The sequence below is a fragment of the Ceratotherium simum genome, chromosome 1 (assembly GCF_057802395.1).
Source record: "Ceratotherium simum simum isolate JZ-2026a chromosome 1, ASM5780239v1, whole genome shotgun sequence".
Taxonomy (NCBI): Eukaryota; Metazoa; Chordata; class Mammalia; order Perissodactyla; family Rhinocerotidae; genus Ceratotherium; species Ceratotherium simum.
The window spans coordinates 95746591-95769822 of NC_141900.1; the positions used below are offsets into that span (position 1 = coordinate 95746591).

Here is a 23232-nt window from a genome sequence, read left to right on the forward strand (position 1 = left end):
AAGATGGTATAATTCATAACATCCACTTAGCTACACTGGGTTCAGGCTGCGAGCCTGTTCCTCAGCCCAATATCTTGGGGTAGTCATTCACGCACCTGGCTCAGCTGCACTGGCCAAGAGTCATCATGCATCTGCACTTTTCTGAGCAAATCCCTGAGATCTTGCCAACACTTGACAACACAAACAGACCCATTCACACAATCTTAGGGACTAAGTCTGTTCATCTGTGTCCTCTACAACTAGCATGTGTCAGGTACTTAGGAAAGAAATCTAAATGGATTCTCAGCCTTCTGCTGGAATTCACGTCTGTCAGACACAAATCACCCAACTTTAGGTCGTTTTTATTTTTATCAACTGTAATATAGGCCCTAGCCATACCATCTGGATTAGGTGTCTTTAAAAACATCATTTATCTAAACATATGTAGTGTGATTCCTACTAGTTCAGGAATTATTCACAGGGCAGTTATTGCCAATAATTCTAATGTTGCAGGGAAAGAAAACTGTAGCTGGAGTAGCTGCTATACCTACTCTTGCCTATGCACTTTGCTCTTTTCCCAAGAGAGGCAGACAGGTGTTAAAAAGTACTTTAGCATAACAATGTGCATATAGTTAACACTACTCTACTGTACACTTAGAAGTGGTTAAGATGGGGGGGCCGGCCCAGTAGTGTAGTGGTTAAGATTGTGCACTCCACTTCGGCGGCCCAGGGTTCGCAGGTTCGGATCCCAGGCACAGACTGACGCACCGCTTATCAAGCCATGCTGTGGTGGCGTCCCATATAAAGTAGAGGAAGATGGGCACGGATGTTAGCCCAGGGCCAATCTTCCTCAGCAAAAAGAGGAGGATTGGCAATAGATGTTAGTTCAGGGCTAATCTTCCTCACCAAAAAGAAAAAAAAAATGGTTAAAACAGTAATTTTATATTTTTTACCACAATAAAAAAGAGAAGAAAAAGTACTTAAAAATTTACCAGTGCTAGAAATCTTAGAACAACTCTTGGAAAAGAAAATCAGAGAAGCCCTCACATCCTCATTGGAAACTCACTGCTAGAATACAACAAAATGAGCAGCTAGCTACCCAAATGTACAAAACAGTCATCTCTCATAGATAACATCTTACACACTCTGATCTCTGGTTAGGCTGGTTGAGTCCAAGTCTTTTCACAGAATTTGCAAAGCCCTTCATGGTCTAGCCTCTGTCTATTTCATATGGTCAACTCTTACTAGTCAGTGGTCTTTTTTCAATTCCTGGAACAAGACAATTTCTTCTTACCTTAGGGCTTTGCAAATGGTGTTCTCTATGCCTCAAACACTTTTCCCACCATTTTTCTTCTGCCCAACTCTAATTTATTCTTCAGACCTCAGCTTAAATATCATCTCGTTAGGGAGGCCTTCTTTAAACTCCCTAACGAGGTTGGGCCTCTTGCTGTCTCTCTGGATCAATCCATCGACACTCTCACAGAAGTCTGTATTTATGTAATTATGTAATATTAGTCTCTCCCCCAGGATTAAAAGTCCCATGAGGTAGGGACTGTTTCTCTTGCTAACAACCACTGTGTTACAGGGCCCCACTACCTTGTATACAGCAGGTACTCAATATTCTCTTATCAGGTGCAGCCTTTTATCTCACAAATATACCTTATTAGATAGTCTCAAAGGAGTAGGTGGAAGGCACATAAAGTTTGTGAGCACAGTGGTGGAGGCAGTGGCTGAATGGCAGAGATGAAAGAGTTTAAGGCTGGTTAAATGAGGAAGCAAGAAGGGAGCAATGAGGAGACTACGGGATGCTCAGTCGGTGAGTTTCCCCTCCGCTCCCCAACATCCCATTCCCACCCCAGACACGTCATTCAACAGTAATTCATGCATTTGTTTCTTTAGGGAATGAGGCAAACCTCAGATTACAAAACCAAGGCCAAAATAATTGTGCAGAATTAGAATGTGTCCAAGAAACCAGGCACAAGTCAATTGGATTAGACTTCAACACCGAGATGACTGTGTTCCTCCAAATAATCTTCAATTTAGGAAGCTTATACTCCTCCAATATGGGAAAGATAGTAAATACACTTTCTTCTGCGCTCAGTTGCTGAGGAAGAAGTTTTCTCTCCTGATGGACCAACACTATTTCTTTTTTGCTGCTCTTTTCCCTTCTCCCTTCCTTGGTTTCCCCTTTCCACGAAGCTTCTTTAGACGCATCTGCTCATCCTTAAAATCCTGATGCTCATCCCTGAATACAGAAAGAAAAAATAATTAGCCAGTATTTCTACCAGGCTGGAAAAGTACACTAATCTAGCACTGTTCCCTTAGGTCGTTCTAGTAATCAATCCTTGACTTCTACAGGGCACATGCTCAGCTTGGTGAGCAGAAAGGACAGGCAGTCCCCAAGATACAGATAGGTTGTGTTCCAAAAGTTCATTTCTAAGTCACAGTTTCCCCTCACAGGAACAATGTCACGAATAGCAGCTAATTCTCAGGCCAGCCACACAACACTAACAATTACCCCAAATTTCCCTATGACACTAAGACTAAACACTGAGGGGAGCAGAAAGCGGGTACAGTCATGTGCCGCATAACAATGTTTTGGTCAACGATGGACCGCATATATGACAGTGGTCCCATAAGATTAGTATCATAGAGCCTAGGTGTGTAGTAGGCTGTACCATCTAGGTTTGTGTAAGTACTCTCTATGATGTTTGCATAACAACAAAATTGCCTAACGATGCATTTCTCAGAAAGTTTCCCCATTGTTAAGCAATGCATGACTGTCTAAGCTTCAACAGCTACACAGAGACCCCGAGAGCCCCATAAATTAGCACCTCCTACAAGGGGAGAGGTCTGGAGGAAGCTGTCTTAATGGCAGTGGATAATTCACACAAACGGCTGCTGGGGAAAGGCTCAGGCAGAAGGAAGCCAAATCAAAAGACAGGTACCCTGGGACCAAGGCAGCCAGGACTGTTTGTACATGTGGAGGGGGTGTAAGATGAAGACTGCCAGGGCCGGTCTGGTGGTGCAGCGGTTAAGTGCGCGAGTTCTGCTTCGGTGGCCCAGGGTTCGGAGGTTCGGATCCCGGGCGCGCACCGACGCACCACTTGTCAAGCCATGCCGTGGCAGCGTCCCATATAAAGTAGAAGAAGATGGGCACGGATGTTAGCCCAGGGCCAGTCTTTCTCGGCAAAACGACGGTTGGCACCAGATGTTAGCTCAGGGCTGGTCTTCCTCACAAAAAAAAAAAAAGATGAAGACTGCCTACAATATATAAAAATGTCTGCATTCTAAGTGCAAATACCTAAAGAACAGTATAGTGTTTAAATATGTAAGCTCTGGAACTCATTTGAACCTGGGTTCAAATCACAGCTCCACCCTTTAGTAGCTGTGTGACCTTGGATAAGTGACCTTCCCTGTCTGCACCTTAGTCTTCTTGTCTGTAATAACGGATAATAATGGCATATGAATTAAAGGTAGGAAAGGGGTTTGCTGGGCCCAATTTTTAACTCCTTAGGATTTTAAAAAATAGATTGTGGGGTCGGCCCGGTGGCACAGTGGTTAAGTGTGCGCACTCCGCTGCGGCGGCCCGGGGTTCGCAGGTTCGGATCCTGGGCGTGCACCAGCGCACCACTTGTTAAGCCATGCTGTGGCAGCGTCCCCTGTAGAGTGGAGGAAGATGGGCATGGATGTTAGCTCAGGGCCACTCTTCCTCAAGAAAAAAAGGGGAGGATTGGCATCAGATGTTAGCTCAGGGCTAGTCCTCCTCACAAAAAAAATAAAAAATAAGAAATAGATTGGTTTTATAGGGTACACTGTTTCATTTCGTGAACATGATGGATACAACAGCTCTTTGGGATTAGCTGTGAGTGCCCACAAGTAATCTATTCTCAACAGAGCAGCCAGAGTAATTCTTCTAAAGTATGAGTCATTTAACTGCTCTGTTCACAACCCTGAAAATGGCTCCCATTTCACCCAGAGCAAAAGCCAAAGCCCTTACCACAGCCCTCAGAGGCCTTCCTGATCTGCCTGCTGTCCTACTGCTCTCCCCTTAGCCTGTGCTGCTCCTGGAACACACCAGGCGCACTCCCACCCACCGCCTTTGCTCTGCTCTTGCCTCTGCCTTGACAGCTCTTCCCCAGGTCCCACTTGGCTCACTCACCACCTTCAAGCCTCAGCTTAAACCTCATCTTTTCAAGTAGGCTGACCCTGACTGTCCTGTTTAATCCTGTGACCCGTCCTGGCTCCGCCCACTGACTGCCCTGTCAGCACAGTTGATCCTGCTCAGCCGGCTCTACTATTTTTTTTCCCATAGCATGTGCAACTTTGTAACATGCCACATAATTTACTTATTTATATGTTTTTCCCTCTTCTTCCTTCCCTCCCCCATTCCCATCATCCCCTAGCCAGAAAGAAAGCTCCAAAGGCAGGGATCTTTGTCTCTGTTGATGAAACAGCCCAAGCACCTGCTTGACGGAATGAATCACTGTTTTTGAAAACCTGTGCTTCCCTCCCCCCTTTTGTAGGTCTTTGAGTAATATTTTCTTTATTGAAGATTGTCTAGTTTCATCCTGCCTGATGCCACAGGAGGCCTTGCATTAGAGGCATCATTTACCATAACTAGTGACTAAACACATGAAAATAATCGTGCTTTTCCATGGATAACTAAGTGCTAAGTAATTTTTCCCTGTCTTCAAAGACAGTCAAGGCTTTATTTTTCAAACAAATGGAGAGTGGCAGTAAACAGGTAAAATTAAAATAGCTGAGTGTGATTTTGTTATGGGTTATAATTTTCTACTCAGGAGATCTGCCTTCCAGTGATATTTTATTTTGGGTCATAATAAAATTAATTTTTATTTTCTGAGCCCAGATTAATTTTAATGGCAAGGGAGATAGTCTGAAAGCAATTCCAGAAATTCAAAATATGTCATGAGTATAATCTCTAATAATATATTAACTAAGAAAATCTATTCTATTTTTCTCACTGCTGTTCCCCTCGTGCCCATCTTAAGTGTCTGCACATGGAAGGTACTTAAAAAAAATCTTTTGGATAAATGAATGTACCAATCTTTACCTATCTTGAATGAACTATTCATTTTATTATGTTAGAGTGAACAGTCTCAAATTCATTTCTGTATTGCTGCCCTAAAACAAGTCCAATTAAAACATGTTAAATTTTTTTTAAAAAGGAAGCGTTTTAACTTTATACAATTATGCACTGTTTGAATTCTTTTATATTGAGCATGTATTAGTTTGGTAATTAAGACATTTTTTAAATAAAATGATCACGTAAGTCTTGCTAGAGCAGTATTCAGTCCTAAGCACCGGCTTCCTATATATATGCAGACACACAAATGCACGGTGCTAAGAGCCTGTGCAATTGACATACTGCTCTTAAACTACAGATTATTTAAACCAAATTAATATATCAAAAAGGGTATCAACTAAATATGCCAGAAGAGGGTGGAAGGAAATAAGAACTCCGAGAAAACTGCCACCAGGAAAGAAAGGAGGCTCCCGTACAACAGGTAGGAAGAGAGGCTGCGGGCAGGGACTCTCCATCCAACCGATGGGAACCTGCTGCTCTGCCAAACCCAGGTGGTGGAGGTTTTCTTCCTCAGCATTTGGACCAGTTTTCCTCTAGGAAGTTTTCCTTTAGGGAGCTTGCAGATTACTGAATAATTAAATATCTCTCTATAGCTCAGTATCTAGTCAATGTTAGTCAGGCTTTAGACAAAATTAAAATATGTCTTTCAATAAGTTCATGTTTCCTTTTTTTTGGTGTGCCCACTATGGATATTTTGAAAGCCTTTCCCCCTAAAACTAGTACCTTTTGAACTACCTGGGCACTATTATAAGAACCACAAAACTATAAGGATAGAAAGGCTAATTTTTTCCTTTTCTGATCTCCTAAAAAATCTCTGACAGGTTACTCTTTGTGTTTTTTTGTCATTACCTGTAGAGGCCAAGAAAACGTAGCGTCCCCATGAGCGCAAAGTAAGTGTTGTGATTTGGATACCAGTCATACGTCTCCTTCCTCTTGGCCAAAGGCTGCTCACTAAACAGTTTCACCACCTTCATGGATTTGGAATCAGTAGGCCTGGCCACTTCACCAAATAGCCGGGCACTCAGCCGACTCATGCGCAAGGCATATTCTGAAAGTGAGGACATTTCCTGAGCAGCAAGGGACAAGAGTCCCTACAGAAAATGGGAAGAAAGATAAACAGGTTAGTGTAAGAAATTCCCAGATTGTAACACTTGAGAAAATGGAAACACAGCAAGCCACACATGAATCAGTCCCTGGTGTTGGCAAGACGTGCCTTGGAGTTGAGAAATATCCACAGTCCAAGTGGCTATTTCCCTTGCTCGCTTTATATTTGCAATTTTTACATTTGGTGTTCGCGTACTATTACTCCCTTGCTGTACTGCCCTTTTTACAATGCACTATTTTGTGACTCAACAGGTTATTTACTGAGAGTCAGTTTACCTATCTATAGGCTAGATGAGGACAGAGAAATGAGTTATTCTACCCCAGCGTTGTTATTCTACCTTCAAAAAATACCCACCTAAGCAATCTGCAAAATAAATATGCTGACTGCTTGCCATCTAAAGGTTTAATCATGGCAGAGAAATAATTACGCTGTTGTCTTTATCATCAGCCCTTTGAACACTGTCCTCCTCAAGGACTCCAGATGGCTCTGGGAACGGCTAATGAGTTATGAGGTCATTGAGCCTCTAGGCTGCTGGACTGAATTCTGCCTAGAGACTGAGAACCATTTGGGGAAAACAGAGATAGTAGTCTTATAGAAATAAACTCAACAGCTCAAAAGATTCATTTAGTCCTGAATAGAAGGCACTTATGAATTGTGATGTTACTTGTCTTATCTTCCATCATACATATTCTGCTTCAGTGTAAACTGGCTAAGTTCTTAATAGCTGAAAACAGTAATTTTTTCTTCAGAGGCATAGAATATTGAAATAGGTATAAGAATGATATCTGTAATATGCATAAATTACAGCCAATATACATCAAAAATTATATAGGATACACAAAAATCAAGAATGTCGCTAGCGGAATAACTATCTCACCCCATTCCAGAACAGATGTGGGGGTTACTGTTGGCAGAATATGCTAATTTACATGAAATTTTTGTAGTGAGATGCGAATCTTTGCTGACTAAGAGACTATCATGGGGGATGGTTCAGCTGGGATGAAAAGAAGTTGATCTGCAAACAGAAAAAACGCATAAACTTATCTTGAAAAACCAACAGGAGAAATGTACAAAAACCCTCCTAAACAGGAATGGTGCCAAGTAGATTTCAAAATAGCTCTTGCAATAAAAAATCCCAAAACCTCAGTGTTTCAATTAAGGAATTTTTCATGTCCATTTCAAGATCCATTGAAATAGCAGAGGCTGACCTCAAACCAATTGCAGAACATTAATCTCACCATTTACCATTCTGAATACCAACCAAGGAATCTTAGGCCAGTAGTGCCACCTGAAGGCCAGCGATGGGAGAACTGTCAGGTCCAAGGTCTCTTCCCGGGGCACCCGTCCCCCAATCTGGGGATCATTTGTAAGCCCTGCTCTTTGCTTTTCCTGTTAGCACTCTCAGTTCCCAGGTTCATTTCTCTCCCAACTCGTGCTCCATTATGTGGATGGGAAAGGGTTTGGGGTTGTTAGGGTTATATTTTCATCAATGAGAAAAAAGTCATTAATAGTACAATGTTTAAATAGAAAATAGTAACAAATTAGTGCTATAAACCTCTAAAGGCCTTGCAAATGTCCCGAAGTTGCCTTCAGAAGTTACAAAAAGTTTCTTTGCATGCTTTATCTTTTCTCTTCCTTCCACCTCTCAAGTTATCTTTTTCCATAAATCAGATAAAAAAAACTAAAAATAAACTTTCTTAATTAACTTTGCTTTGTTTTGCTTAATTACTATTATACCATCAGAATGGATTTCTGTTGCAATTGCACAGTATTTCCACAATCAGTTATTTGTAAGGATCTATCATTTTGTTGCAGTGTTTTCAGGAAAATATGTTCTGAATTCCAAATCACTTCATTTTTGAATGAAGAGGCAGCATGGAATCCTGAGGCCTAGGTTTGAGTACTGGCTCTGCCACTGATTAGCTAGATTATTTTGAACAACTACCTATTCTCTCTAAATCTGAGTTTCCTTTTCAGAAAACAAAGCTTGCAGGACTATTGTGAGAAATAAGTAAGATAGTGGCACTCAGTAAATGGTAACCCCCAAAACAGAAAAAACCTAAACCCATTTGTAGGTTTGGTGCTCGTATGTTCTATATAGACACATTTGTTTATTCCTTATTCTCATTTAATCATGCAAAAAAAGATGCAGCCTCCACGCAGTTACCTCCCTGGAATGATATCCTTAACTTACAAAGACTAAAACCTAGGGGAGGGGACCAGCAGCTTGGTAACTTGACAGGTAGCAAGGAGAAAGGGACTCATTAGGACAGTGGTCACCAAAACCATCACAAGATGCTAAGTTATCTCCATGCCCATTTTGGAATGTAGCAAATTACTGGGACACATACCTCATAAATAATAAGATCTCATTAGAATCCACTGGAACATGGTTTTACCACAAAAATCCAAGTCCTAAAACTTTTATGATGAAGAAAGGGAATAAACTTCTTTAAACCTGAATGCCTTACTAGAAACAAAGAACCACTTGCAAAATAGAAGGGAAGTGAAAATGGTTATAACAATAATCAATTACCACTTTGTAGTCTTCTTACACAGAGCACAGACATGTATGTCTCTGATGAAGAATGGCACAGAAAGTTGGTATGCTTTTTTTTCTTTTTAAATATAAGCTAAAACAGCTAAAATGTTCTGCTGTCCATAAATATTGGTCTTAAGATTGGCAAAATGCCACTTTATACAAGCTTTAATTTTTGTTTTGTTTTGTTTTTGGTGAGGAAGATTAGCCCTGAGCTAACGTCTGTTGCCAATCCTCCTCTTTTTGCTAAGGAAGATGGGCCCTGGGCTAACATCCGTGCCCATCTTCCTCCACTTTATATGTGGGACACCTGCCACAGCATGGCTTCATAAGCAGTGCGTAGGTCTGCACCCTGATCTGAACCTGCGAACCCCTGGCCTCGGAAGTGGAGCGCGCAAACTTCACCACTACACCACCAGGCCAGCCCCAAGCTTTAAATTTTTTAAACATTGGAAAGCCTTACTTATGATTTTTCAGGACCCTGGTACGCCTCCTTACAGAATCTTTTAATTTTATCTTAAAAAAAAGAATATGATGACCATGTACAAGACATTAAAGTAAAAAACAATTTACACGTCAATTACATTTTTATTCACCTGAAGCCATTCTAAGGGGTACAAAATAGTCACTTAAAACTGTCACTTTTCTTTAAATGTGAACTAAACAGTATTATGAAGAAAAATTAACTGGAGTTGAAGATGCTATCCAAAAACAAATTATTCAAATATGCTGGAGCAAAATATGTTAAGCTCACACGAGAAAATACCCCTATTTTTACTTTGGCATAAAAGGGCAAGTTTCTTTGACCTTTCTGATAGGTCTGGTGCATTTACAAGATCCGGTTTGTTTCAGTAATTGGCTTTGGTTTAGGTTTGCCTTTTTTCTTTGAAAAGTGCAGATGAAGTGCAGGAGTTCCTAACCTGGGTATCCCTTAGCTGGTGAATCCCGCGGAACTTGCAAAGTGTATGCTGACATATGCGTGTACGTCTGTGCGTAAATTCTGCTGGGGGGGAGAGAGCTTTCTCCAGCTTCTCAAAAAACACTGGTTAGGGGAGAGGAGCAGCTTTGGAGGAGAAAAGCGCGTCGGAATCTTGCCTCTGCGCTTTAACGGCCATACCGCGTTTGTAGTAGTATGTATTCTTTGCCCCCGTTTTCTCATCTGCTACATGAGGACAGTTATACCACCGCACTGCGCTGTGACGCTGACCTGCAAAACTCATGGCCCAGTGCCTGTCCTAATAATCATCAGACCTCAAGAACTCGCACACTGCGCACACGTGTTTCACAAAAAATCTAAACACACGATTTATTATTTTTAAAGCCCCGTACCGATTATTTCACTGGGTCGTAGAGACATGAGCGACTCTGAATATATGTCAGCTTTGTTCAGTTCAACAAGAACATCCTCAGCCCCCTCCAACTGACTCAATCACGCCTGCCTGTGATGGAAGCAACAGTGTCAACCGACGTTTGAATCGGTAGGGTATTTCGGGAATATTTTTAAGTGTCACTTTATCATATTTTTCTTAAGCTGGTAACAAAATTAATCTGTATCCCCCAGACAAAGCTACGGTGCAGAAGGCGGTCTGATGAGCAGAGAAACTGAGCCCTGAACGCTGCCTAATCAGGAAGCGAGTAACTGCGCCTGAGGAAAGCACGCTAGCGTCCTTCGTTTGGTAAATCCCCCAATTTACGCAGGAAAAGGCCAAGTTGTTCGTGTGATACCTCTGAAACCTCCGAGCGGGTTAATAATGAAATTGACTCATCCTATTCTTGACGACTCTAGAAGCTTGGAGACCCCCGCAGGACCTCTACAGCCACCGTCCGTATCTCACTACAGAGCCCCCCAAAGTCAGGGACATCCTTACCTAGTCGTGACCTTCCTCTCCCGCGCGCCCCCTTCCCGGAAGACCCGCCCCCAGCCTGGCTCGGAGTTCCGGCCCGAGACAACTACGGAGAGCAGTAGAGAAACGGAAGCTTGGGGGCTAGAGGGGAGCCCTAGTGAAAGACCCGGAAATCCTAACGCCCTCTCTTGGAGGCCTCAGAGGTCATACCTGGCGGCTGCGCAGGGAGGGTAGCGCCTCCGGGTGTGCGGAGGACGAGAGGAGGCGGTAGGTTCGGCGGAGAGAGGACTGGCTTGTCCTGCAGGGTTCGCTAACTGAATTTTGTTGCAAGTGGCTGCAGGGCTGCCCCTGAAACCTCTGAAGCTATGGTTAAGCGTGTGCTGTGTGGTGGAGGATGAAATGCGCTTTCTTTTCTTCTGCTTTTTTTCCGTGTGTTTTCTTTCTCTTTTCATCCAGCCTAGGCCTTGACGTATTCAAGAGCATTGCTTGAGCCTAGGGGCAGAACAGTCGTCTGACCCCCCTGGGGTGCCATTCCCCTCTCCTTCCACTTATCTACTCATCCTCTAATAGTCAATTAGTATCAACGCCAGGAGGCCATTCTTGATACCCCTTTGCTGGATGAGGGGCGCTATTTGGAGCTCTCTGTCTCTCTCTCTCTCTCCCACTGGCCTGGAAACTTCTTCCGGGAATAGGGATGGGATATTTATCTGACTCCTCAGTAGTTATGTAGACCCCGCTTGGCAGATGGTAGAAACACTGTTAAGTATTACACTCTGTACTAAAACTGCTCTCAAGCAAGCCATATCCCGTAGGCATTGTATGAAGCATTTATTGAATGTTTGATAGTTTGGCTGAGAACATTACTTATTTTCTGAGCATTATTCAAGGCCTTTCATAAATGCTCTAAAATGTACCCTGGAATTAAGGCAAATCAGCGGCGAGCTGTATATCCCTAGGGAGTATTCTATTGACACCTGCTTCCCTCCGATAGAATTTTGTTTTGTTGTTATGTTTTGACATTTTATCAACCTGTGGTATAGAATTTGCTTTTGTTGAGTTAAATTTTGACATGTTATCAACCTATGATATATTAAGTAGCCTTATAAATTTGGATCTGGTGTAAGAAGTTAGACTACAGTTACATTTACACAGGGCGTACTGAGTATCCCATGCATAGCTCAGTCCAAGAAAGTGTCTGGGGTAGACATTTCACCTTGTCCTTTGTGTTTCTGTGGAGTTGGCTTGTTTTTATCTAGTAGCCACTGAATCGTAAACAAGGAGGTTTCTTTTGCATGTTGGCTGTTAGAAAGTTTAAAGCCAAAATTGTGGTGGACTCATGGCAACTATTATGTGTATATTTGCATAAACCTTGTTTTTGGCTCCATTTCGTGTATCTATCTTTGATTTTACCCTTTTCACCTATTTATTATTTGTGTTATCAGCATATTTTGTGAATTTCTGTAGGCTCTCATAACTCTTTCTTGAAGCATAGCAACGTATAAAGAGTTACAGGTGGCTGTGTGCTCTGGGCACTTTGCATGATGACTCTCATTGAGTCAACTTCATGGGGTTCATATTAGTTTCCTGAGCCTGCTGTAACAAAATGCCACAAATTTCATGGCTTAAAACATCAGAACTTTATTCTCTTACAGTTCTGGAGGCCAAAAGTCCAAAATCAGTATCACTGGGCCAAAATCAAGGTGTTGACTGGACCACACTCCCTCCAGAGGCTCTGGGGTAGACTGACTCTTCCATCTTCTGGTGGCTCCTGGCATTCATGGACTTGTGGCCACTTCACTCCAATCTTTTTTATTTATTTATTTTTATTTTATCGGGGTCACATTGGTTTTTAACATGTAAATTTCAGGTGTACATCATTGTATTTGAGCTTCTGAATAGACTGCATCACGTTCACCACCAAAAGTCTAGTTTTCCTCTGTTACCATACATATGTGCCCTTTACCCCTTTCACCTTCCCCCAAGCCCCCTCCCCACTGGTAACCACCAGTCTGTTCTCCGTATCTGTGTTTGTTTTTTTATCTTCCACATATGAGTGAAATCATACGGTATTTGTCTTTGTCTGTCTGACTTATTTTGCTTAGCATAATACCCTCAAGGTCCCTCCATGTTGTCACAAATGGCACAATTTTGTCTTTTTTTATGGCTGAGTAGTATTCCATTCTCTGTGTGTGTGTGTGTGTATATGTATACATATACACACACACACATCACATCTTCTTTATCTGTTATCCATTGATGGGCACTTAGATTGCTTCCAAGTCTTGGCTATTGTGAATAATGCTGCGATGAACATAGGAGTGCAAATATCTTTTTGAATTAGTGTTTTCATGTTCTTTGGATAAATACCCCGTAGTGGATCATATGGTATTACTATTTTTAATTTTTTGAGAAATCTCGGTACTGTTTTCCATAGTGGCTGTACCAGTTTGCATTCCCACTAGCAGTGTATGAGGGTTCCCTTTTTGCCACATTCTCTCCAACATTTGTTATTTTTTGTCTTGGTGATTATAGCCATTCTAATGGGTATAAGGTGATAGCTTTTTTTTTTTTTTTTTTGCTGAGGAAGACCAGCCCTAAGCTAACATCTATTGCCAATCCTCCTCCTTTTTTTCCCTTTTTCTCCCCAAAGCCCCAGTAGATAGTTGTATGTCATAGTTGCACATCCTTCTAGTTGCTGTGTGTGGGACGCCGCCTCAGCGTGGCCGGATAAGCCGTGCATCGGTGTGCACCCGGGATCCAAACCTGGGTTGCCGGTAGTGGAGCACGCGCACTTAACTGCTAAGCCACGGGGCCGGCCCCCCACAAGGTGATATCTTAATGTAGTTTCGATTTGCATTTCCCTGATGATTAGTGGTGTTGAACATCTTTTCATGTGCTTATTGGCCATCTGTGTATCTTCTTTGGAAAAATGTCTGTTCGTATCCTCTGCCCATTTCTGATCTGGCTGTTTGTTTTTTTGTTGTTGAGTTGTATGAGTTCTTTATATATTTTGGAGATTAACTCCTTGTTGGATATATGATTGGCAAATATTTTCTCCCAGTTGGTGGGTTGTCATTTGGTTTTGTTCCTGGTTTCCTTTGCCTTGCAGAGCTCTTCAGTTTGATGAAGTCCCACTTGTTTATTTTTTCTTTTGTTTCCCTTGCCTGAGGAGATGTGATGTTCAAAAAGATACTGCTAAGACCGATGTTAAAGAGCGTACTGCCTATGTTTTCTTCTAGGATCACTCCAATCTTCAAGGCCAGCATCTTTAAATATCTCTCTGCTTTCCCATCAGATCGCCTTCTCCTCTATGTGTGTCAGATCTCCTGCTGCATCCCCTTACAAGGATACATGTAATTGCATTTAGGACCCACTTGGATAATCCAAGACAGTCTCCCCTTTTCAAGACCCTTAACTTATTCCTGTCTACAAAGGTCCAATTCCAATATATAGGACCGTTTACAAATTCTAGGGATTAGGACCTGATATCTGTGGGGACATTTTCCAGTCTCCCACAGATTTGGAGACAGCAAGCCTATGATATTGGCCCATTGAAACTGTTACTGACCAATGGGGAAGTTGGAATATTAGGATGGATAAACTAACATAACAATAAAATTTAACCTTCTAAAGGACTTTGACTTCTCAGACCTTGGCTTACCCACTTTACCTCCAAACTAAGGCTTAAGGACATGTCTTATAATCAGAGATTACCTTATAATCAGAGATTGCCTTCCATATTTCTATTTTCTATAGCCCCATGTTTTAAAATTGCAGGCTATGAATCATTAGTTAGTTGTGAAATCAATTTAGTGGGTCGTGACCAGCATTAAAAGATATTAGAATAGGAAATATCAGAGTGTATCACATGTAATGAGGGTAATTGTTGTTTCCTGAAACAATGTGTGTGTGTATTGGACCATAATGTCAAATATACTTCTTACTCTAGGTTGTGGTAAAAAGGAAAGCCTCTGCTGTAAGCAATTTCATTATTCATCGTACTCTATGGCAAATATTCCTTGCGTTTAGATGGAGCAGGAATTAAAGCTCACAGCAGCTTCAAGTTCTTTGTGTTTGGCATAGTGTGGGGGGCAGGTGGATACTTTCTCCTTTAAGTAAATTAATGTACGGATCCCCTATTTCCATAAGTATTCTTTCCCAGCATCATGTAGGTTCTTCTTTCCTATTTCTGCATTGACAGTAGTTCTTTTCGCACTTTACAAAAGAAAGGTATATCCATCAGCCGTGGTGTAAAACCCTCCAGGATGACAAACAAAGGGACAATTCAAAATGTTTGGGGGGAAGCTTCCTTTAATGATGGATCGAGACACCATAAACCCTTCCTAGGCTTCCTGTCTGTTTCTGTCTTGCATATATTCCAGGTAAGGGTGAAGTATGGCTGTCAGAAATATTGGATGATACTTCTATTATCAATAATATCAACAAATAATTGGATATTTGTTCTGATTTTCTGAAATCAGATATACTGTGTGAGTGTGAATGTGGGAGTGCTAGTAAATCTCCTTTAATGATCACATCTCTTCCATCTTCTTGTTAAGAAGTACATTATTATTGAAGGAGAGTCTGGTGAGAGCAAAGCAAAGCCAACATTGAAAAAAATATTGAACCCTAAATTTTTTTTAGATATTTAAACATAAGCAATTCTTTTCAGCTATTCTCATTACTTAACAGTAGGATGTGTCATTGTCTGGAAAGAAAAGCAACTTTGAACAGCTGAAGTAGTAGAGGTTAGTCACACTGATTATTTTAAATATAAAATAGATTATTTTAAGGGACAATCATATTTCTTACATTACACTGGAATAAGTTGCAAAAAAAGTCAGACATAATTTTATCTTTGATTTGATAAGTGTTGTTCAATGAAGGTTAAAACCTGTTGTGAAAATCACTGATGTAGTTCACCAAATATTTCCCATTTCCCCTCTTTCCAGGCATAAGGTTGGAGTGCATTTTATGGCAATCTTAGGATTGGGTAAGAAATATGACTATTTCTGGCCAGTGAGTTATGAACAGAAGTGTCCCTCTGGCACAGAGAGTCATTGCTCTGTCAGCCTGGGCCCCTGAGTGATTATGGGGAGCAGATCTTGTTCTGCCAGCCACAACGTGCTCATAGCTTGGGTTAGAAATGAGCCTTCATTTTATTGTTTTAAGTATGTATCTATTGTTTTAAGTCATACAATGTTGTTTGTTACTGCAGGATGACCTAGCCTATCCTGTCTGATGTATCACATTCTATCATGAATATATAAATATTTTAATCCTGACCTTATTTCATCTTTTAACATGTTTAATACTTTCTGCCTCTTATTAACAAAAAATAAAATTATGTACTAGCTGCTGGACTGATCAATATTTAATAGCATGTACTTTTATTCTTCATTAGATATATAGGAAAAACTTCTATTATGATTTCAAAAAAACTGATTAGAGCTAATAAGAAGTTATTTAGTTATCCCTGAAAGCAGAAAACCAAAGTTTGGTACACACATACACATACTTATTAAAGGAATACTGTGCTTTTTACCATGTTCTAATTCATAAATAATATTTATTTATTATGTTTTACTATTATGAATTAAGTAATGAGAAAAACCATATAAATTTATTCTTGGTTTTATGACATTATAAAAATATAAACTAATTCTGGTAGTTCCTACATCATTTTAATCTTGATTGCTTTTAATAATTGAGCTTATGAGATACATTTAATAATCTATTTCTCAGTTTTTAGAAAATATACATCAGTGTACATATATTAACACATTTATTTGAATTGAAAATTGTCAGGCTTTTTCTCAAAGTGAATTTTATTTAGATGATTGGCTTGACAATGAGGATTGACTTTACTAATTAGCTTATGTGGCCAACAACACATTTTATGTAAATTGAATAATTTATATCTGCAGCTCCAAGATTTGGCAAAAACATATAAAGCATATGATTAGATAAAAGTGTTTTATCAAAAATATTTTATATTAAATTAACAGTGTTTCCATTTTGCTAATCCTTTAAGGGTTGTTTCAGGTGAAGCAAGTTGCTTCTAAAAGACAGCAAAACAAATAAAGATTTGATAAGTCTTAGTATTGCCTTTTTGGTATATTTCCAAGACATTATGAAAGTGAATGACTATAATGGCTGGATAATAAATTCTTTTTTTTAACTCAAATTTTAGATTCTTTTGTGGAGCCTTTTCATTGTTTAGAAGGTTATTTTTGAGTTGTAAAAATTCTCTGTTTTTCCCTGTATTACCATGTTTTTTCCTCCTATATTCCCCCGTTCAATCTTGGCTCCCACACTCAGACAGAAAGTGTGAGGACACTTTCTTCTTGCATCTGTAGTGGGAACCTTATTAGCAAAAAGTAATTCTCCAGGTCAGTATATTCTTTCAAAAGTCAGGTTGAGAACAGTTCTTTGTTTTCAGAAAAATTGAAAGAGGGACTGGTTGTCAGCTGATAGATCATTATAAATAATTTTTATGATAGATTTCCATGTAATTTTTGGCACATAACTTGGAATGGGTTCAAAAAATTGGGTGATATTGCTATAACCTACCTTTTCTCATTCCTATCTACTTACTCATGTGAATAGATTTTCTCAGTGCTTACATCCACATAAATCAAAACAAGAATAGAACTGATGCTGTCTCATTCAAGCAATAAATAGTAGTCATGCATAGATGCATTAAGCAAATGGGGAAAACTTCTTCTGTCAAGAGATGTGTTAAAATTTTTTTTGTTTATAAGCATTCGTCAAAATTCATGATATATTTAAGTTATTTTGATAATTTGTGTACCAAAAATTGTAATAATACAATTACAGGAATAATATTTTTAACACAGAGTCTTTTAATCACAGAAGTTTAAAAAAATTAAAATTCAATTTACAAATATTTTGTTGCAGAGAAATATGGTAGATGATCAAGAAAAGACTTTCAAGCATAAAAACATATTAGGATAAGGTAAAATTTTGTGTGGTGTGTAGAATGTAACTTCAAGGAGAAAAGAAATGGTATAAACTTTCCCACTGCTAAAGAAGGTCTTATTCATATATTTTTTAAAACAAATTATGATGAATCTGAAATTATTATTCCATTGGACACTGAAAACATGATATAATGGTTTTACTTTAAAATTTCAGTGTTGGTGATACACTGATACACTTTGCCACTCTTTAAATTTATGATGAAATGACTTTCATCCTTCCTTGTTGTTTCTATCACCCTATTTTCATATGTTTGTTATATATCATTTCAGACAAAAAAGTTGATAAATAAAGGATAAATAAAAGTTAGCAATGTAGGAAAAAATGATTTCTTTATCCAGATAATTTAAATACATTTTCCCTCATATCAGCACATTTAAATGCCAAATTTTTGTGAAAGAATTTAACAACATGTAGGAATCATATGAAAACACATTACCAAAGCATCTCTGCACTCTAGGTCCTCTATTTTCTGGGCTTCCCAATGCCTTATTTCAGGCCTAAAACCATATAGATCCATTTACCCTCTACTCTTTGTATTATAGTTGTCTTAAGTATTATATCTACATTTATTGAAAACCCCACCAGAGAATGTTAAAATTTTTGTTCTCAACAGTCATACATATTTTAAATAAAGGGGAAAAAGAATCTATTATATTTACCTAGATATTTACCATTTCTGTTGTTCTTCCTTCATTCCTGAAGTTCCCAAGTGTCCTTTTGGTATAATCTCTTTTCAGCCTTAAGAACTTCTTTTATCACTTCTTTTAGAGCAGGTCTGTTGGTGATGCATTCTCTTATTTTTCCTTCATGTGAGAATGTCTTAATTTCACTGTCATTTCTGAAGGATATTTTCACTGAATATAGAATTCTGGGTTGACAGTTCTTTTCTTCCAGCTCTTAAAAGTGTTATTCCACTGTCTTCTGGTCTCCATGATTTCTGATGAGAAATCAGCAGTCATTCACATAGTTGTTCCCCTATATGTAATGTGTCATTTTTTCTGGCTGCTTTTAAGATTTAAGAAAAAAATCTTTGGTATTCAGAAGTTTGGTTTGATGTGCCTGGCATGATTTCTTTTTTGTGTTCATCTTGTGTGGAGTTTTCTGAGCTTCTTGAATCTGTACATTTATGTCTTTCACCAAGTTAGGGAAGGTTTGCCATTATTTCTTCATATATTCTTTTTGTACTAATTCATTTCTCTTGTTTTTTGAGGACTCCATTGACATAAATGTTAGATTATTTGATAATGCTCTGTTCATTTTTCCCCTCTCTGTTCTTCAGATTGGATAACTTCTATAATCCATTTTCAATCTAACCTTCAGTTTCACTGGTGCTTGTCATTATCTCCGTTCTGCTATTAAGCCATCCAGTGGCATTTTTATTTCAGATATACTTTTCAGTCCTAAAATTTCCACTTGAGTCTTTGCTATCATTTCTATTATTTTGCAAGAACTTCTGTATTTCTGTTCGCTAAGGAGTGTTTATCTTCATGAAGCATGGCTATAATGGCTACTTTAAAGTCTTTGGTATTTCGAGTATCTGGGTCATCTTGGGCTTGGAATCTCTTCATTTTCTTTTCCCTTGAGAATTGGTAACAGTTTCCTGGTGCTTTGTATGTTGAGTAACTTTGGACTGCATCCTGAACATTTTGAATATTATGTTGTGAGTCTCTCAGTCCTGTTAAAATTCTCTGGAAAATGTTGATTTTTGTTAGTTTGTTTTTTTAGTAGGCAATCAGCTTGGCTGTATTCAGGCTGCAAGTTCTGTGTTTGTTTCTGTGTCAGTTCAATTTTCAAAGGCTTTACAATGCTGCTTTGGGTAGTTCTAAGCATGTGCAGATTAGGGGATGAGCCCAGGAATGGGTCATTTTATATAGAGAATTAGGAATCTCTTTCTCTATCTTCCTGCTCTCTAAGATTTCTCTCATGTTCTGTGGCTCCCAGGGGCCTCTTTTCCTCATCCTCTGGCTGTAAAGACAGATTTCTCTTAGATTTGTAGCCACCTGCACCACGTTCTACATGACTGGGGCCACCCAGGGGGCCAAGCAATCAGGAAAAAGAGAGAGAAAACATGACAGAAGCTCCCCCACAGTCTAGACGACAAGGCCCATTTCCCCAACTCCTCTATTCAGGATGATACGTTATCTCTTGAGGTTTTAGATGCCTGCTCCACCCCCACCATTGTAGTGCGGCCCCATGATTGGGGCTAACCTTGGGACAAGGCTGGAAAAGAAAAAAGAAGGAAAGAAAAAAAGATTCCCCCCATACTTTCTGGCTCTCAAGTGCCTGTTTTCCTGGTCCTTAGGACAGTAAGACAGTGTTTCTCTTGGAGTTTTTTGCTGCCAGTGCCTGCTGCAGAGTTCATCACTTGGGCTACCTTTGGGTGAAATCTGGGAAATAAAAGAGGAAAAACAAAAGGAAACTCATCACCTCTCCCCCAAAGATGATTTGCTTACATTCAGAGTAAAAATCTCTCTCGTTCTCTGGAGAAAAAATAATGGTCAGATTGTCCCTTTATAAGCTCTGAGTCTCATAATTTTGGGGTCCTCACCTACGGTTTTAACCCTGCTGCATCTGCAGGGTAACATCAGGCTCTTGTGTTGCCCTGTGGGGAATTGGGCATAAGAACTGGTGCTAAGATGCTCTCTGAGTAATAAATCGTCTGTTGTCTAATCCAGAGAACTTGTATTTCCATATACAAAAATAAACTCAAAATGTATCAGATACTGAAAGGTAAGAACCAAAACTATAAAATTTCTTTGAGAAAATGTGTAAGCACATTACCGTGACATTAGGTTAGGCAAAATCTTCTTGCATAGGACATGAGAAACAGAAACCATAAAAGAAAAAGTTGTATATTGCATTTCATCAAAATTTTTAAACTTCTGATCATTGAAATACACTGTTAAGAAAATGAAGAGACAAGCCACAGCTGGGAGAAAATATTTGCAAAACCTATATCTGATAAAGGACTTGTGTCCAGAATATATAAGAACTCCTACAACTAAAAAATAAGACAAACAGCCCAATTAAAAAATGGGCAGAAGATGTGAAAAGACACTTCACCAAAGAAGATATCCAGATGGGAAATGAGCACATGAAAAGATGCTTAACATCGTAGGTCATCAGGGAAATGCAAACTAAAGGCAATATGCTGACAAGAATGGCTAAAATGAAAAAACACACAATAGAAAGTGCTGATGTGGATGTGGAGCCAGTGGAATTGGAAAATGATACAGCCACTTTGGAAAACAATATGGCAGATTTATGAAGTTAAACATATTCTTACCAAAATTCCCAACAATTCCATTCCGCCCAAGAGAAATGAAAAAATATGTGTTCACAAAGATCTGTATTCAAATGTTTATAGCAGCTTTATTCATGATAAGCCTAACTGAGAAACATCCCAAATACCCATGAACTGGTAAGTGAATGAACAAATTGTGGTATCTATATTCAAGGGTAAGTAATAAAAAGGAATGAATTATGGATATATGCAACTATGTGGATAAACCTCAAAAGCATTACGCTAAGTGAAAAAAGCCAGACACATAAAGCTAAATACTATATGAGCTCACTTGCATGACATTCTGGAAAAGGCAAGACTATAGGGACAGAAAACTATAGGGACAGATCAGTGGTTGCCAGAGGTTGGTGGCGAGGGGAGGGCATTGACAGCAAAGGGAACTTTTTTTGGTAATGGAATTGTTTTTCAATTATGTTAGTGGTTACCCAAACGTATGTTTGCCAAAACTCATCAAACTCTTGCCTAAAAAGGCTGAATTTTATGGTATGTAAATTATACTTCAATAAACCTAAATTTTAAAAAAAGATATTCTTTTTATAGTTTTCTGAATGAATGCTTCCTTTACTTTTTTCTTTTTAAAACTTAGATTTTACTCAGTAAGAAATGACCCAAATACAGCTAACGCTCTATCCCTCTTACCTCTTCTCCCACTTTCCCCCTTCCCAGAGTTAACCATTGTTCTGAAATTGGTGTGTATCATTCCCATGTGTGCGTTTTACTTTTGGGGACATATGCGTGTATCCATAAATAGTATATATATAACTATTTTTTGTTTAGAAATTATATAGATGGTATTATTCTCTATGTACCTTTTGCAACTTGCTTTATCACTTGAAATTGTGTTTTTGAGATACACCCATGTTAATATATACACATCTAATTCATTTGTTTAAGTTTATGTAGAGTATTCCACTTATTCAACCATTTTTACACTAAGGGACAGTTAAATTGTTTCCAGGTTTTTACTTTTTATCTGAGACAATGATCCGATGAACATCCTTGTGCAAGTCGCCTTCAGCACACGATAAGACTCTCTTTAGATGAGGTGCCTGGAAATGTTATTGCTGGTTTGATGGGTATGGTTTTCCACTTTATTAGGCATCACTAAATTGATCTAAAAAATGGTTGCACCAATTATATCCCACTAATAATGTATAAATGCTCCTGTTTCCCCATATCTAATATTTCATATAATCAGATTTATGAATCTGGGGGAGAAATAACTTGATTTGCATATACTGGATTATTAGTAAGATTGTGTGTCATTTGTCTCTGTACTTGTCTCTTTTTTCACCCTAAGCTGCTCCTTCTTCCATGTTATTTATCTGAATAAATGACACCATTATTATTCCAGATGTTCAAGCCAGAAATCTGGGCATCATCCCTGAGTTCTCCCCTACATGTATCCTCCCAGTCCTCTTTGCCTTTATTTCTTTCCCACAGTATTATAATAACCTCTCAACTAGTCTCCTTCCTCCAGTGCACCCCCTTCTCGTTGATTCTCCTCATTGTAGCAAGAGTTATCTTTCTGAAGTACAAATCTAATTATGTCATCTCCCACCCACATCCCAACATCCTCCAGTGGCTTCCATTGTCCATGTTCTTTGGCACGGTTTACAAATCTCATCACAAGCTGGCTTTGTCTACAGCCTCACACCTCTACACTTTCTTCTTCAAAATCTTTGCCCCAGTTTGACTGAGCCGCTTTCAGTTTCAGGATGTGTCTCTGCCTGGAACACTCTTTCTCTTTTCTCCTCTGGCTAATCCCACTTCATTCTCAGCTGAGATATCATTTCCTTTGGAAAGCCTTTCCTGATGCTTTAGGACTGTGTGTGTACGTGTGTGCGCGCGCACGTACTTAGTGACAGCATAGCAGGAAGGTAAAGACTGTGGGCTCTGAGCCAGAGTGCCTGGTTAGAATCCTGACTCTGCCATTTCCTAACTGTCACTCTGGGCAAACTCATTTCTTCATGACTCAGTTTCCTTATCTGGAAAATGGCAATAGTAACAGTACTTACCTCACAGAAATTGCTGTGAGAATCACATAATATGTGTAATATGCTTAGAATAGTGACTGCTGCAGAGTAAGCGCTCAATGAATGTTTGCTACATAAAAATAGCACTCATTTCTATATGTTATTTTGACGTGTTCACTTCTTTGTATTCTGCACTTTAGGCTCCTACTGGGTAGAGCTTGTTTGCATTTTGTTTGTATCCTTCAATGCTGGTGTAGAGCCTGATGGTAAAAATTTAATCAGAATTTACAGATTGATTGAAGGATTGTGTAGTAGATATTCTTAAAGCCAATTTGACTGAAAGTGTGTTCTTCTCTAGCTATTTCTAATTTTA

The 23232-nt window shown here is 39.3% G+C and overlaps 1 protein-coding gene across 1 annotated transcript; it reads right to left on the reverse strand.

Annotated features, from left to right (window-relative positions):
• Positions 1-320: 320 nt before the first annotated feature.
• MRPS33 (mitochondrial ribosomal protein S33) lies at positions 321-10638 on the reverse strand. Its single transcript, XM_014787687.2, has 3 exons — positions 10599-10638; positions 5936-6177; positions 321-2224 (listed from the first exon to the last, which is right to left on the reverse strand). Exons 2-3 carry the CDS (start codon positions 6148-6150, stop codon positions 2119-2121), a joined length of 321 nt encoding a protein of 106 aa, XP_014643173.1. The 5' UTR covers positions 6151-6177; positions 10599-10638; the 3' UTR covers positions 321-2118.
• Between the last annotated feature and the right edge of the window lie 12594 nt (positions 10639-23232).